General features: G+C 42.7%; 1 protein-coding gene across 4 annotated transcripts in view; it reads left to right on the top strand.

Moving 5' to 3' along the window:
* Positions 1-1,093: 1,093 nt before the first annotated feature.
* LOC105014758 (ras-specific guanine nucleotide-releasing factor 2) overlaps positions 1,094-17,696 on the top strand; it is a 23,857-nt gene continuing 7,254 nt past the window's right edge. For 2 of the 4 annotated variants that reach the window (XM_013137053.4, XM_013137052.3), the window contains exons 1-13: positions 1,095-2,074; positions 12,498-12,604; positions 13,462-13,609; positions 13,939-14,282; positions 14,374-14,453; positions 14,561-14,754; positions 14,847-14,956; positions 15,224-15,342; positions 15,640-15,803; positions 15,978-16,044; positions 16,144-16,280; positions 16,417-16,499; positions 16,861-17,109. In XM_013137053.4, coding sequence (XP_012992507.1) covers positions 1,796-2,074; positions 12,498-12,604; positions 13,462-13,609; positions 13,939-14,282; positions 14,374-14,453; positions 14,561-14,754; positions 14,847-14,956; positions 15,224-15,342; positions 15,640-15,803; positions 15,978-16,044; positions 16,144-16,280; positions 16,417-16,499; positions 16,861-17,109 — 2,081 coding nt within the window. In that variant the 5' untranslated portion in view covers positions 1,095-1,795. Of the gene's footprint in view, positions 2,075-12,497; positions 12,605-13,461; positions 13,610-13,938; positions 14,283-14,373; positions 14,454-14,560; positions 14,755-14,846; positions 14,957-15,223; positions 15,343-15,639; positions 15,804-15,977; positions 16,045-16,143; positions 16,281-16,416; positions 16,500-16,860; positions 17,110-17,407; positions 17,501-17,696 lie in introns of all 4 variants that reach the window. The other 2 variants (XM_013137049.3, XM_013137051.3) reach the window with 2 other exon arrangements.

Below are 17,696 nucleotides of genomic sequence, written 5' to 3'. Positions count from 1 at the left end.
CGCTGGAAGTCCGTGTTTGGTAGAAGATGGTTGTTTCTGAGTCAGCCTCTACCTTCTGGCTGTCTTGTCAGGTTAGTAGTCCTGTCCTGTAACCCCCCCCCCCCCCACCATTTACAGCTGTCCTGTTGTCCCTGTCCCCATTGATGTCAGCACCTCTAAATGGTTCCTCTGTTCCTTTGTCCTTTGTTGCTAGCCCTCTCAATTAATGCAACGGACCTCTGTGGTAGCCTCTCCTCTAGCCTAAGTTCTCTTCATATGTGCCACCCCTGTTATAGGATATTAAGCTGATATAAGACTGTTTCATTTATTTTGGCTGCTATTACAACTTGTTTAGCTGGTGGATAGTGGGTCAGTGCAGGGGAACACAGCAAAGAGAAAAAGAAGGATGAAGAGAGGCTAGTTAATTAAGAAGGGTTGAATTATTCTCATCTGTGGATATCGTGTTTGTTCATGCATAACCAGGCATCAACTTCCTTCCCTTGGAGTTTGTGCCAGAGCATTAGTCAGCAGCTTCAGTTTGGAATTGTTCTAAGCCATGCCAGAGGCCAACCAACGAAAAGTTTGGAGAGTGTGTGTGAGTCTGTGTGTTTGTGTGTGTGTGTGTTTCAGCCAATGAGCTCTTGAGCGTAGGAGGTTTGAGTTTTGAGTGGGCAATGCTTAGAATCTCTGTAACACTATATCTCATATATCTAATTCATACTGTATACAAACTGTATTCTAGGGATTTTTCATGAAGTAAAAGACTGTGAATGGAGTAACTACTATGTGATTACAATTACAAAATATCAAGACAATTAGCTCAAAGTAAATACTCCATTGTACTTGTTTTTTTTGTAATGTGTGAAGCCGCACCTATATGACAGCTTCAGCTATCTTAAAAGAAAAGCTATTTTTCACTCCCTCCCTTCTCACTTCCTGTTTCTCTATGTTAGGTATTTACAGCATCTTAGACCACTCACACATCTCTTCTGACATCTGGGCATGCAAGCAAAGGCACACACACACGCTAAAGCAAGGAGCATCTGTGCGTTGGCTCAAGCTGGCTGGCAGTTTCTAAACAAACAACGGCATTTTGAGAAACAACCTTGATCTGCATCACGAAGCATGAAATATGATTCTCCTTTCTATAAAAGTCTGATCTTAAATCATGTGTGTGGGAGAGAGTGAAAGGGAGAGAGAGAGAGTGAAAGGGAGAGAGAGTGCGAAAAGGAGAGAGACTGTTAAGGCTAGACCGTCCAGAAAGGAACGTACGTCGGCCCGCCCTGGTTGGCAGTCAGTAGCTCTAAGGTGGGTTAGAGAGACAGACACCAACTCCAGTCCAGTGGAGTATATTACAGCGACCTGTCTCTTTAAATTGCTGTCAAAGCCGATTAGCGCTGTTTTCGCCGTCTGTTCCCTCAATCTATTTTGGTTTACGTTGCTGTAGCCTGCACGACAAGTTGTGATTTTCCATTTTATATACATATACATTTCTCAACATTTGGGTCAGTTTGGGTTTACTTTCTGGCATGGAGACGTGCGTTCATTGATTTATTTCTGGTTGGACCCTCTGGGTCCGTCTGGGTAGACTCCGGTAGACAGCCTGCTTGCTTCGCTGCGCGCAGCGCGCTAGGATAGGACTCCAACTTTTCTGCGCGTCTGTGGTAAGCTTGGATTTACCTCTCCCCTCCACTTCTTTCTCAGTCTCATACACTGACTGTCAACTCTGTGACAAAATATGAGAAATTTGTCACAAATATGACATCAACAAAATCAATAACTTTCTGAAATCGACAGAGAGAAAGGGTCTCAGAAAATGCAGAAGAGCGTGCGGTATAATGAGGGGCACGCTCTGTATCTGTCGGTTGTCGCGCGGAAAGAGGGCACGAAGCGCGGCATCCTGAGCAAGAAGACGACCGAGAACAGTCGATGGAACGATAAGTACTTTGCTCTCTACCAAAATGTGCTCTTTTACTTCGAGAACGACCAGAGCACCCGGCCCTCCGGGATTTACTTGCTGGAGGGGTGCACGTGCGAGAGGGTTCCCGCGCCCAAAGGGTCCACCCTCAACAAGGACACGGTTGACAAGCAGCAGGTGGGTTTGGTACCCTAGTTGCCATGGTATCCTATCGGGTATTGCAGTGCAACTGACATGGTTCTGTGTTTTGGTTTTGATCTCTGCTCGCTGTGTTGACACTGAGGATTGGCACCCTACCCTGTTTTCTTACGTAAAACAGATTAAGGACTTGCAGCATAGACAGGGATTACGCACAGAAAGTGCACAGTAGAGGAGGGATGACAATTGATTTCTATACTGTGTCTGTCACATAGACAACTGTAGTATTTTCAAATCTAGTGTACCGGGGCTATATGTGGAAATAGGCTACTAGCGTAATAGCCCCTATGCTATGATAAAATCCATTACTGGCCGACATCTTAATGAAATGAGCTCCATCTAGTCAGTGACTTGGAACAGATGTTTTCCTGTTTACCTAGCACACTCGAGCAATTGGAAGGTAGATAAAGCTTACACTGTCTCTGTGTATACTACTGTGTCCTACAGCATTTGGATCTGCACAATTATATGAATGTTTATTCTATAAATATTTTAGCATTTACACAGTGTCTGTCTGTGTCAACATTGTGTGTGTGTGTGTGTCTCTAACTCTGGGTGCCGTAGGCCTGTCTAGCACTATTGTGATATACTGAGTGTCTGTGCATCTACAATGTGTCCCAATTGACGTCATTGTAGCTCAGTATCCAGCCTTTGTTTTTTTTAAATCACCCTGAAACAAACACCTGAGTCCACTTATTGTACTACATTTAGGCCTGCTTTGCATTCTCTGGATGAGGGTTAGCTTCCAATATAATATCCGCTCTGTGCCTTTTTTGTTTAAAACTTTAATGAAATCACAAGACCTGCACATTGGGGAAAATAGGACGGAAACCAAATCCCCAACACACCACCACAGTCATCATCTAATAAAACAGCACTTAGCTCAATGGACGGGCAGTAGGAGAAGTGCTTTTAATTGTCTCATCAGGTCACTTATCTTAGATCACATTTGGTCACATTAGATCCAGAGTCATGTTGGACAGTGTGTGTGTGTGTGTGTGTGTGTGTGTGTGTGTGTGTGTGTGTGTGTGTGTGTGTGTGAAAGACTCTCCAGCTCTGAACAGTGCAGGTAACTAACAGGACTCCAACACCTATTGCTCTGGTACTAATTAGTTACTAATAAACCACTCTGTCCAACCTTGAACAAACCAAATCAGTCCAAATACAGTAAGTGTCAATGTTGGCAACACTACCAACACTTTCCTCCTCAGATTGTGTTTGTCCTGTTATTGCATGTTATTGCCTTAAGGTCTCTGACCCGATGTGTGCCCTCTGTTCAACTCAGTGTGTGAAATGTGTGTGAATTTATTAGGCCATGAGCCAATTAGTCCAAGTCCCTAGTTGGAAAATGTGTGATTGCAGTGCAGCAATGGAGGTTTCTCTGTGTTTTTTAGTCTTTTGTTTATCCTGGGATCCTATTATTTCTTTTCCCATAGGGAGTTTACCCAATGACAAACAATGGCTGTATGCAACAAGTTATTCCTCAGAAATGTCTTTAGTCCTATGTTCTTGGAAAGGTGAGATTCATGGCTATCCATCACCATTTGTTTTGTGTTCAGGTCAACAGAACAGTGACTTCTGAATACTAGAGTACATAACAAAAGTACCAATATAAATAACTTTGAAAAGGAAACCATGATAAACTTTCTTTGACAAGTAGTTCTGAAAGGTCTTAAAATTACAGTTCAAATTATACAGAATATAAACCACTTTAAAACCACCAACTACAACTATTGTTTAAAAGAAATGCCCATATTGTGCCAATGACATTCAAATGTTAAAGAAGTATACTGTAATTCTGTCTAATAGGGCAGCTATATTTATAAATTCTAACTGATAATAGCGGCAAAAATGTGGGCACTAGCTAGAACAGGGATTTAAATGATTGTAGATTCAGGGCCATCACAGGGTTCACACCTTAATCCTGCAGGAGCCTTTTTCCTATAAAATAATTTCTAAAATGATGGGCACTAGGCCTCCAAACAACTCAATAATTTAATATTAGACCATTTCATTAAAGATAATTCTAGTCTGCCTGAAAATAGTGAATATTAAAATGTCTGTGATAATATACAATACACAACCACATGAGCAAGGAATGTCAAATATATAAATGTTAAATTATTAACAGAATAAAACATTGCTGATTTTAGATCACTAGTTGCATTGTAAATGGAAATGTAAAAATGAATAGTCATTGATGTTACCAGATCAAATACAGTGCTATCAAATGTTTTCATAAGACGGAGAGAACTAGAAACCAGCTGCATATATTACGTTTATGTTTAAATGTACAATTCCATGCCAATACATGTTCACCTGGTAATGAGCAATTTTTTTTTTACATGTACTATAAATGTACTATAAATATCCATTGAATATGTCTGAAGAAGAAATATTGCAATTACTAATGATAACATTTTTGAAAATGTGTGATATAAACCACTGTTTGGGAATAATTTAACATAGGCACGCCTGAGTCATGTGGTTATGTATTCCACATTGCCATGAACATGTTAGGAGATTTTCAGACCACAATTATAGTTAATACAGGGATGGTCATACAGAATTGTTCAGTAAGAGCAATTGAGTTGTTTGTCGGCCATATTGGACCAAGACTTCAGTGGGGTTAATGCGTGAATCCTATTATGGCCCTGTATTTCCAAATATCTTCTAAAAATACATTCTGATAATGTATCCTAGTGGTCAAAGGTAAGCTGACCGGGACATTCCTAAAATGTGTTTAATGGACAGCTTTAAATCTGTGTTTTCTAATGATACATATAAAGATAGAGGTCTAATAACCTATTGTATACTGACATTTAAAATCCCAATGGAAAACTGTATTGGATGGTGGAATGAAATATAGAGTAATAAAACACAGAAAGCTGCAGTGCTATCACACAACTCTAGCGACACAGACCTTTAATTCATAACTCAGCCGGGTCAGTCAGAGTCACTTGGGTCTGTATCTTCTATCATTTTTAAGGCATGTGTGTGCAGGTGGTGGACAACATGTATGAGGTCACCGTTTACAACCTCCTGCTAGGAAACATTCTCCCTAAACAGGCTTGACCCCACTTAGTGACAAAAAGGTACAAAAATATCAGTAATTGATGGGTCTACAGTTTATACACACATTATTGCTATGAAAAAATGTGTTGTGATTTCTACCTGGCTCTTCATTTTAACATATTCACGCAAGATCCCAAACAATTTTTGATTATGTTGGTTGAAGGCCAGTTAGTCATCCCAATTTCACCAGTTCATAGTTGAAATCTAACATCCATCCAGATCCCAAGAATGTCCCTAATCAGCTTTAAAACAGGGCCACAAGGAGTAATGGAGAGCACTATTACCATTAAGTAGGTTTGCAGTTTCAGCACTATGGCTTTTCTTTAACCAGAAAATAATAAAGACAGTCTCGTCCAAAACGGAGATTTGCAGGGTGATAGTAAAATTAAGGCTACACAATTTTTTTTCTTGAGTTGGATTTATTTTAATTGTTTCCACATGCCGATACTTGGCAGTATCCCAGTAGTCGTATATTTCCAGAGCGCAGCTGCACCAATTGTAATGCCTCTGAGAAATTTGGTTTGACTTTGGATACCCCTATGGAGTAAACAGTCAATATATAAAACTTTGTGTAGACATTCCAATGTTTCAATAAAGTAATTTAATGAGAAAACGAAATGGTATGGAACATAAAAATATGGTCTTATAAGCGGCAGCCATGGCGCGTTTGCACACTAGCAGGCAGAAATTGTCAAAATGGTTTGCCTAGCACCAGCAAGCCTAGGCTTACGTACAGATACACGACTTGAATTGCATTCAGGAATCTAAATATTTAGCTAACTTTAGCTAACAAACTCCATTTGTCCTGGAATGTAGGCTAGCTATCTTTTATGGTTGTGTTTAGGTTCCCTTTCCTTTTAATTTACACCCAACATCCCTTAATGAAAAACAGGTTTTTAGAAATGTATGCCAATTTATTGGAAATAAATGTAAATATCTCATTTACAAAAGGATTTAGACCCTTTATTCATTACTTTCTAGAAGCACCTTTGCCAGTGATTACAGCTTCAAGTCTTCTTAAGTATGCCTATACCTGTGTTGCACACCTTGATTTGGGCAATTCCTCAAATTTTTCCCTGTAGATCCTCTCAATCTCTGTTAGATTGAATGTGGACTATCAATGAACTTCAATTTTCAGATCTCTCAACAGATATTCAATAGGGTTGAAGTCTGTGATTTGGTTGAATGACTAAATCCTGAAGTCACAGACTTATCCCAAAGCCACTCCATTGTTGTCTTGGCTTTGTCTTAAGGGCTGAAAGGTGAATCTTCACCCATTCTAAAGACCTCTGCACTCTGGATCAGGTTTTCTTCATGGACCTCTATGTATTTTGCACCATTTATCATTCCCTCGATCCTGACCTGTCTCCTATTCCATGTCACCAATAAGCATCCCCCATAGCATAATGCTTCCAACACCATGCTTCAACGTAGGGATGGTGTTAGCCAGTAGATGAGAGGTATCTTGTTTTTGCCAGATGTAATGTTTGGCATTTAGGTTTTTTTGGGGGGTTTAATGAGACCAGATACATTTTTCCTCATGCTCTCAGAGCCCTTCAGGCAACATGTCATTTGCCTTTACTCAGGAGTGGCTTCCATGTGGCCACTTTAATACTTTACAATGCCTGATTGATGGAGTGGTTCAGAGATGCTTGTCATTCTGGCAGGTTCTCCCATGTCTGCCAAGAAACTCTGAAGCTCTGTTAGAGTGACTCAGTTCTTGGTTGGCTCCATGACCAAGGTCCCTCTTGGCCAGCTTTAAAAAGAGTCTCAGTGGTTCCAAACCTCTTCCTTTCACAAAGATTGAACCTACTGTGCTCCTGGGAACATTTAGTGCTTTAGTCATTTCTTATATATCTTTATCTGTCTTTGCTCTGACATGCACTGTAAAGTGTGGGTCTGCAGGCGACTACAGGTGGACTCCAGTCAGGTTCTGTAGACCCCTGCATCGGAGCTCCATTTGGAATGTCATGGCCAAGGGTCTGAATACTTATAAACAGTGTTTCACTTTCAATAAAATAGCACACATTTCTAAATCTGTGTTTTTTCCCCCCGGTGTGTCGTTGTTGGGTATTGTGTGTTGATTTAATGTATTACTGGATTTCACAAGAACTTGTTGAGTTAGTGGTAAACAAACACTGCAGCAAAGACATCAAAATGAAAGGATTTTAAATGCACACACACAAACACACTAAAGCATTTAAACTGGACAAAAACACCAGAGAGCATGCTTTTTCAGTGGCAGAGCAGAGTATGTGTTGTACAAATGTCCTCTCAGAAATCCACACAGACACACAAACACACAAACACACAGACACACATAGACACACACATAGACACACATATACATACTGAGTAGTGCATTTGGAAACAGACTACAGTGTTGTCTTCAGCGGTCATTCCTATAAGCAGCTGCCTCATCTCTTAAAGTTACTGTGCTCATGATTTTTTCACTCTCATCAAGCTACTGCATGAGTCTAGGGGGTTTGGACTGTGCCTTGTGTTAATGTCCCTGGTCCCTATGTGTGTGTGTGTGTGTCCTGGACTCTGGAATTAGTTAAGAGGTTAGCTTGTGTCTCTAACCATGCTGCACACTTTAAAACCCAGACCCTGTGCAGAGAAGGGAGGTAGTCACGGAAGGTTCTGTGTGAAGGCTCTGTCTCTGGGGATAAGATAGTGTTGAGGGGTAGACTGTAAACTAGTGGTTTAGGAAAGATTGTTTCCTCTAATGCTTTTGGTAAAGGATGGAAGCAGGAGAGAGTGAGAGGGTGGGAGGATAGGGCGGGTATTCTCTGTCTCAGTCGATCTCTCTGGGTGCATCTCACTCTTTATGTAAGTCCTTAGATAATCTACCTCTGTGGTCGCTCAGAGGAAAGTTCTGTATGCTAATGAGGCGGTCTACTATAGGCTACTTCAGTGCCGGCCAGTCGGCTGATTGATGGGTTACCATGGTTACCAGGGTAGATAGTTGAAGTGGCACAGTTTTAGAACAGATATCTCACACACATATACACATACACAAACGCACAACAGTTGTCAATGCACCACGCACACCATTCACAGAAGCACATCAATACAAGGTAGCCTCACAGAGAGAGAGGAGGAGAGGAAGGGGCAGATAACAGGGAGCGAAGGCTGGAGGGTCAGTGGAAGAGGGATGAGACAGGGATGAGACACTTAAAATGAGTTAACAGAAAGAAATCTACAGAATAAGAGGGAGGGAGAGAAAGAGGAGAAGAGAGAGACAGAGGGGTTTAGAAAGACAGGGGAGGCTTCGGGAGACTGGGAGAAGGATGTTGAGATGGAGGTTGCTGAAGATTCAGGTGCTCTGTGTGTGTGTGTGTGTGTCAAAGTACTAGACACTGCTTTAGGATGCTTCTGTGCCTGACTAAGAATAGCAGTGTACCACAGAGTGTATAGAGCTCTCCCTTTGTGTGTATATGTTATCCCTGTTGAGCCATTCACAGGAAATCAACATGTTGGTGTTTTGGTGCCGTGAGCAGCTCAGACACCTAACTGACCAGCTGAAATTCTTAATCTGTCCTATCATGAACACACACACATGCACTCACATGCGCACCTGTAGTCACACAGTAACAAACACCCACAAACTTATTGTAGGCCCATCTGTATGATGTTACTCTCCACAGCTCTATGTCAAAGCTGGTCAGCGATCATGATGCACTCTCACAATTGGAATATCATTATTTATTCATCTTTCTTCATGTCTGTTGCACCTGTCCACGTGCCGCTGTAGAAGCGGGTCAGTGTCTCTTCAACTGAGATGAAGTTATTTTAGGGAGAATATAACCTCATACCATACCAACTGATACTGTAATTAATGACTCCTCATGTGAATGCATGTGTGTCTTAAGTGTGCTCTAATGGAATGTAACCGAAGGGAGCATCATCCTTAGATCTGTGTGTCATCACCGGGGATTTCCTGGTGTCAACCCGCTCTAGCCACTTTCTAACGCACTTCTGCCTCCTAAGTTAACTGAGGTTGTCAGGTGAGCGGGCCGGCCCACGCATTGACTCAAGTAAACTCTTGGTTGGATGAGCAGTGTCACAAAAAGCAGAATGGCTTGGCGTAGAAATCCTAGGAAGAATGCAAACCATGATCTGGAACTCTTCTGAAATCCATTATCGTTGCTGAAATGTGGAAAAATGATCTGTAGATACAGATGAATATGATGAAATTGGGGAAGGGAGAAAAATGAACGAAACATTTGTTCCCTCACAACTGTAGGGTAACTTCAAACCCCACAAACATTTAGAATTACCTCAGTTGGGCCAAATGGAAAGAAAATTGTCCTAAACATCTGCAATCTTAGTGACTATTCCACCGCCCTGCCTCTTTGATCCCCTACAATTAAGTGAAACAGTTCTACACATTCAGCCCTTTAGGAGACATCAGAAAAGTCTAGGCCCGGCTGTGGAATCTAATTGCAATACATTCATTCTGTAGCCTGGGGGGATCCAGCAATCTAAGCTGCTGCCGCCGGTATCTACTGTTGTGGGGTGGGTTGGATTCTGACCTACTGCTCTTTCAACTAAAACTTTCTTTCTCCAGTTTACTGTTTTAGCAAAAAAAAAAAAAGGCCTGAGAAGTATATCTTAAAAAAACAATATGTTGATTTTGACCCAATGGTACACCAGAGGATAACAGGCTCAGTGCTGTCTTACCCATAAAACATTGTGCCTGGGTGTCCAGACAGGATGTTAAATTGTGGTAATATCCACGCTTAAAGCCTGGCATCATTTGGCCTTCTTCAGTTTGACTCTGGAGACCACTGTCTGGAACTCCTATCGCATTCACATGATGTGAACTAATCGTTTGATGGTGCGGAGTGGCTCTGTGTGTGGGCCTGCCCCCTACCTCCTCCATTTCCCTCCCTCACACTCTCCCCTCTCCCTCCCCCTCCCACAACACTCCCTCTCCATGGTTGTCTCCCATTGTTATTCCCCTGCAGGCAGCAGGCCTTCAGCCAGGGAAGCTGCATTAGCAGCAGCAAGGAGCAGCCCTGGTGGTTATGTAACCTGCGCGCACGCACGCACACACACACACACACACACAAACACAAACACAAACAAGCCCTTAAGCCTCTCTCTGGTCTCTTAACAGGGACTCACTAGCTAGTGTCTCACCCGCCCATACACACGTTCACACTGCACACGTATCTTTATGTATCATCAGATTCTATTTTATAAAAACAAAGTCTGGAATTTCAGTCTAGCTGTATGAATATATATTCTCATTGAGGCTTCCATTTTAGGTATCAGACACAGATTACCATGGTAATGTATCAGACACAGATTACCATGGTAATGTTTTTCTATAAGCTGACCAGCAGTGACATTTGAATGATCATACTATTAACATGCATTTTCATGTAAAATAGAAATTGAACATTCAACATGTAATAATACTGTTGAATATTAAAAGGACTATAAATGTAATACACAGTTTAGAATTAATAATAAAAGTCATATTTTCAATATCTCTCATATTTTCTTACACAGTTTCTCTCCTCACAAGGAATCTGTGGGCAGAGCTAAATAAAATGTATTTTTTTCTGCAGGCAACCAGCACTCTCTGGTTCTCTCTGAAGCTTTTTGGTCAACTGAATGATTCACAGACAGGAGGGCTCATTTGGGATTAAATAACCTGTTTTCCACTCCTAATACATTTTCTCACAGGTTTTTAAAAATGAAGTCTCTCTATCATGAGAATTTTTTATGTGGGGGAATGTCTATATAAAAAGGAAACTTGTTTATCTCATTCCTGTGAGTGAGAGAGCAACTTGGAACGTGTGTGCATCTGCTATCAACTAGGAAGTATTGACACCCTTGATTAAATTGAGCAATTTAATGCAAAAAATAACTAACACAAACAATGATTTAAAGTTCTGCTGAAATATAAGGGGGTGCTGTATCCTATAATATCTCAAACACAAAACATTTTATTCAGTAGTATGACTTTTTCTGAAATACGAAAGTATTGGCATCCATAAATAATATTACAAATGAAAGTTAAATTGTCATTTGTCATGAAATCTTATGAAAATTGTCATGAAAATTATTTTGAGTTGATCTCAGTCTTGAGGGAGTGCATTGATGCCTTTTGCTGGTTCCTGTTTTCTCTGGGGCACAAATATTAGGTTACACACATGCAAAATCCATCACCATGGGTAAAACCAAAGATCTTTCAGCAAAAACAGTTGAAACTACCACTAAGCACAGTCGGGGCTATAACTAAAAAAAGTCTGGAACATTTGCAAGTTTGCCAAGGAGAGCATGCATGTACACATAACCCACACGCGTGGTGAGGAAGATGGTGAGGCTGGCAAAGAAGAACCCAAGGATGAAAATTTCAGAAGTGCACTAGTGGAATCTTGGGGTTATCACTGCTGAAAAGCAACTGTTAGACGCCACCTCCATGTCAAAAAGGTCTTTGTAAGGGTTATATGAAAACGAAGCCCTTACTGAGCCCAACCCACAAACCGTTATTGGAACTACAATTGGAATCATGTGTCTTGGTCAGATTAGAAACAAATGTAACCTTTTGGCCATACTGTTTGGCCATATGTTTGACAACAAAAAAGGACGGCAAACAAGGAAAAGCACCTGATATTCACAATCATTTATGCATTTGTGCAGTTTAAGACTAGTGGTCCAGAAGCTTTTGTTAAGATCTTAGGTAGAATGAATTCCACTAAGTACCAGTATATTTTAGCCCAAAACCTGGTTGCCTCTACCAGGAGACTGAGACATGGCGGTGGATGGACCTTTCAACAAGACAATGACCCGATACCTCAAAATGAAACAGTAATTGTTGCGAAACCACAGAATCCATGTTTTACAATCTCAGTCTCCGGACCTGCATCTACTTGAATACTGTGGTCTGAATAGTCAGACCTTACAGGAAGAGGCTCAGCAATGATATCCCCTCCAGGGGATGCTTCATTAAATATTGATTGTTGGGGTGCCAATAATTTTTAAATCTATGTTCTGCGGAAAAATATCATAAAAACCATTAAATAAAATTGTGTTTGAGAAATTATTGAATGCCCCATTGTTTGTTGGTTATGGTTGTTAATTTATTGCATTCACTTTTGCTCATTTTCATGAAGGGTGCCAATACTTCTTAAGTTGCCTTTACTCTTATTTGTGTGAGTGTTTGGGCTTGTGTGTGTATTTCCCGGACATGTTGATGTGCAAATCACCTCCTAAATCATTATCCAAACATCTGCTATCTGCAACTGAGTTCCATCTAAACATTTTGAATCCACTTTCAGTTTACTAAATTCATTCTTGTTTCCTCCAGCACTACTTCCTGGTGGTGTTCGGACATGACGGTCAGAAGCCTCTGGAACTGCGGACGGAGGAGGAAGCCGACTGCAATAAGTGGGTGGAATCTATCCAACAGGCCAGGTAAGAGGGTGGAGTCTTTTTAACAACCCCACCAAAACCGCAACTCAAAAAACACCTTCACATGGTCTGAGTGCCTAAGAGCTAGGAACTAGGGGCTAAGGAAAGGGTAGGAGTCAGGGGTTGGTTTGGGTTCTGATCTGTCTCTTTGTATTTATGAGAAAACATGCAAACAAGTCAGCTGACCCAGGCAGCCAGGGTGACATGCTCAGAGATGCACAGTGGCCGTGTACTGATACAAACGCTAAACACGTACAGCCCCCTATCCACACATCTGCTCCATGTGCAGTAGTGTGTGCGTGTGTGCGTGTGTGTGTGTGTGCGGACGCTCTTGCTCGGAGCAGTTCACATTTAGGTCACACTCTGGTGCCATACCGCCACAAGTGATTACATCACAGCCCTGACCTCGACACTACGTCTCGCTCTTTCGCCTCTCTCTCCCCTCTCATTGTCCCTCTAACCTCTCTCCCCACATCTTTTTTATCTCTCTTCTTTCTCTTTTCTTTCTCCATTATCTCTTCCCTTTCATTCCACTCCACTCTCTCTTCCCGCTCTGTCTCTTTCCAGCACTTTCTTTCTCTTCACCCCATTACCCGTAACCTATCTGTCTCGCTCCACTTCTTCCTTTCCCACATTCTGTCCCTCTCTTTCTCTATCCATCCGTCTCCCTATCTCTGTCCTCCTTTCCCCCCTTCTAAAGAGATTGACACTGAACTAAATATGCAAACCCTAATGTAACTAATGTAGAATCTGAGTGAATAAATAAATGCTAGCTATGCGGTTCACGTTGAACTCAAGTTCATATAGTTTGTAATGAACTCTGTGCTGTGTGCTGGTTCGCTCCACACTTCTACCTGCAGTTACTCTGACATCATCATTGAGCGCGAGGTCCTGATGCAGAAGTACATCCACTTGGTCCAGATCATGGAGACTGAGAAGGTGGCAGCCAGCCAGCTCCGCACCCAGCTAGAGGACCAGGGCACAGAGATAGAGAGGCTCAAAGCAGAGGTACACCCACACATTCACACAAACACTCACACAGACACACACACACACACACACACATTTGCTTAGCTACCAAAATGGGGACAACAAAGTTAATTGCCCTTGAAAAAATCTTATTTTACTAATCCCACTATTTAAATATCCATTAACACAACCATAACCTTCAGTCATCAATTTTGTATTTGTCTAATTATTCAATTAAATTACATTTCGGGGAAACTTAAGTTCACACACACACACACACACACACACAAATCCACAAAAACAGACACGCACCAGAGAGAGAGACCCACAGACACACAGAGACCTGACGGGGGAGCGTGTTTCCACAGATCGTATTGTTGAACAAGGACAGGGAGAGGATGCTTCCTTACCGGGCCCACCAGGAGGAGGAGGACCCAGACATTAAAAAAATCAAAAAGGTTCAGAGTTTCATGCGAGGATGGCTGTGTCGCAGGAAGTGGAAGATCATCGTTCAGGACTACATTTGCTCCCCCCACGCTGAGAGCATGAGGAAGAGGAACCACATCGTGTTCAACATGGTGGAGGCGGAGACAGAGTACGTCTGTCAGCTCTCCGTACTGGTCAACTTCTTCCTCAGGCCACTACGGATGGCCGCCAGCTCCAAGAAACCTCCTATCAGCCACGATGACGTCAGCAGCATCTTCCTCAACAGGTAACACCCACGCTTACCCACAAGACACTTGTGTTCTGAAGGGATTGGATAGGTGTAAGTTATACCAACTTGTTGTCCTTTGTGTCACCAGTGAGACCATTATGTTCCTGCATGAGATCTTTCACCAGGGCCTAAAGGCCCGGATAGCCAACTGGCCAACTCTGGTGCTGGGTGAGTGACCAGAAGTCCACCCATGGGGTCAAATCTACACCTTACTAGCTCCACCCTCCTGCACAATGCCAAACAGAGTCATGGACGTCTTGTGTGTCTCTCTCCAGCCGACCTGTTTGACATCCTGCTGCCCATGCTGAACATCTATCAGGAGTTTGTGAGGAACCACCAGTATAGTCTGCAGGTTCTGGCCAATTGTAAGCAGAATCGAGACTTCGACAAGCTGCTGAAGCAGTACGAGGCTAACGCTGCCTGTGAAGGACGCATGCTGGAGACCTTCCTCACGTACCCCATGTTCCAGGTAGACCTCAACCCTCACCCGGATCTTTGACCCCTCAGATCTTCAGACCTGTGTGACTCCTGACCGACAGCCACCTTTCTGTCGTGTTTCAGATTCCTCGTTACATCATCACCCTCCACGAGCTGCTGGCACACACGCCTCACGAGCACGTGGAGCGCAAGAGCCTGGAGTTCGCCAAGTCTAAACTAGAGGAGCTGTCAAAGTGAGTTTGTAGAGTGAGGATAATGTAGCTTTGGGAAACAATGGTGGTGAGGGTAATGTAGCTGTGGCAAACAGTGGTAATGAGGGTAATAGTGGTTGTCAGGATAGTGTTGCCAACAGTAGATGTGTGTGGACAATGCAGCAAAAAGTGGTTGTGTAGCTAATTTAGGTAACGGCATTTGATGTAACTAAAAGTGATTGTGATGCTAATATAGCTAATTTAGTAAATGTTGGCTGTGTTGATGATGTGTAGATAATGTGTTGTCAGGATGATGCATGATGAGGTGAGCGACACTGAGAACATTCGTAAGAATCTGGCCATCGAGAGAATGATCGTTGAAGGCTGTGACATATTACTGGATACCAGTCAAACCTTCGTCAGACAGGGTGCGTACACACACTGTCACACACAAATACACAGCAAGTTTTCATGTTTTTCATTCATTGTCCCCAAACTCAAAGTGAACAACCAAACCTTGATTGCTAATCTTAACCCACAACCCTTGACCTAACCTATAACCTTAAAAAAGCATTTTAAAAAGTCAGAGGGTTTCATGTAAGGTCAGGGCGTTTTGGTAAGATTCGGTCCTAAAAACGCAGGTAGACAGCCAGTCAACTGTCCAGTATGTACAGTAAACCTACTTTTATCTCCCCCTCCCACCAACCACACCATCCATCCATCAGGCTCTCTGATACAGCTCCCATCCAGCAGTGAACGGGGCATGCTCAGTAAGGTACGTCTGGGCTCTCTGTCTCTCAGGAAGGAAGGAGAACGACAGTGCTTCCTGTTTACAAAACACTTCCTTGTCTGCACACGCACTTCCGGCGGGAAGCTACATCTGCTCAAGGTGAGAGGCATGAACACGTGCAAACACACACAAACACACATGCATGTAGCTATACATACAGTACATGTATGCACACATAGGCAATGTGTTGGTATTATGTAATAGGAAACATTTGCCTTGATCTGCCCTATTCATGAGTTATGACCTTAAACCTCTGCCCTTTGACCCAAACAGCAGGGTGGGGTGTTGTCCCTGATAGAATGTACCCTTGTAGAGGAGCTGGATGCCAATGATGAGGACTGTAAGTCTCAGTCATTATCAGTCAGTCAAATCAGTCAGTCAAATCAGTCACCCAGTCCACAAGTAATGTAACTCTCCCACCCCTTTCTTCTATCTGTAGACAACGCCGGTGGTCAGGGCTTCAACCACCTAGAGTTCAAGATTGTGGTGGAACCCCCTGACAGCCCCACCTTCTCTGTTGTCCTATTGGCTCCTTCCCGCCAGGAAAAAGCTGCCTGGACCAGTGACATCAGTCAGGTAATCAGTGGAGGAGGTGGCCTGACCTTACCGCCCCTTCCAGCATTTCCCCGTTCATTTTCAAAGAGCTTCAGCCCCATGGCTAGCAGTGTGTCTCCTCCTGAGTTTCTGTTACCCTCTTTCTCTCTGTTCATAGTGTATAGATAATATCCGTTGCAATGGCCTGATGACCAGTGTGTTTGAGGAGAACTCCAAAGTCACTGTGCCGCACATGATAAAGTAAGAGACCAAATCAAGAGTTGATAGGTTCTTCACATCAGTCAGTGTTCACAGTGGCTTTCAAAAGCATTCGCCACCTTGTCATTATTTTGTGTTTTGTATTTGTATTAATTAATATAGAACAATTTGTAGATTTTATTTTTCACTTTGTCAATATTCACTTTTTTGTGTTGTTCAGTTTGAAAAACACATAACTAAATCCATTTTATATTTCATGTTGTGACACAACAAAATGTGGAAAGGTCCAAAGAGGTTGAATACTTTCGAGAACCACTGTAGAAACCTCAGGTTAACCAATCGCCTTTGTTCTCTCTGTGATATCACCCAACGGCTGATGAGCTTTTTTGATACGTCCCACCAGGTCGGACGCACGGCTACACAAAGATGACGTGGACATCTGCTTCAGCAAGACGCTCAACTCCTGCAAGGTCCCCCAGATCCGCTACGCCAGCGTGGAGCGCCTGCTGGAGCGCCTGACTGACCTGCGCTTCCTGTCTATCGACTTCCTCAACACCTTCCTCCACACGTACAGAATCTTTACCACCGCTACTGTGGTCATGGAAAAACTGGCAGACATCTATAAGAAACCCTTCACCTCAATACCTATTAGGTAAAAAAAAAAAAGATACACATATGCACATATAAAATAACATATTTGAAAATGAAATTTTTGTCACTAATTACAATGTATAATTAAACCCAATCACACACACACACACGTTGTCTTGTCATACATCGTCAGTGCTCCGTCCATTCGGCCGTCCTTCCTCAAACATTATGTCATGGACATGCATGCTGACGTCCCTCTCTGTGTTTCCCTGTCATTTCACCTCCTCCGTCCCTCTCTATCGCATACCCCCTCTCCCCCTCACCCCCCTTGTTCCCCACTGGGCCTGTCCTCCTCTCAGGGTTCAGTACCACTCCTCCGATCGTCTGTCCATCACCTCTCTCTGTCCTGACTACAGTCTGAAGATTACCCGGCTAGCTCTGGACCAGAAAGAGTAACTCTCTCTTCTCCTTTCACTGATCCCCCACTGCTTGTTTTTCATCACTTCATTTCAATCATGAAGCCCTTTAAACCAAACAGTTTCTGTGTTTAGTTTGGTTCACAGGGCTAACAATGTGCTTAGAAGGATTTCACAGATTGCTTTGTTTGGACAGCGATCAGCAGCAATTCTTCCTGCCGTACAATACAAA

This window comes from Esox lucius, chromosome 14 (genome assembly GCF_011004845.1).
Source record: "Esox lucius isolate fEsoLuc1 chromosome 14, fEsoLuc1.pri, whole genome shotgun sequence".
Taxonomy (NCBI): Eukaryota; Metazoa; Chordata; class Actinopteri; order Esociformes; family Esocidae; genus Esox; species Esox lucius.
Note: the sequence above shows the minus strand (reverse complement) of the source record. Positions and strands in the feature narration are given on the sequence as shown.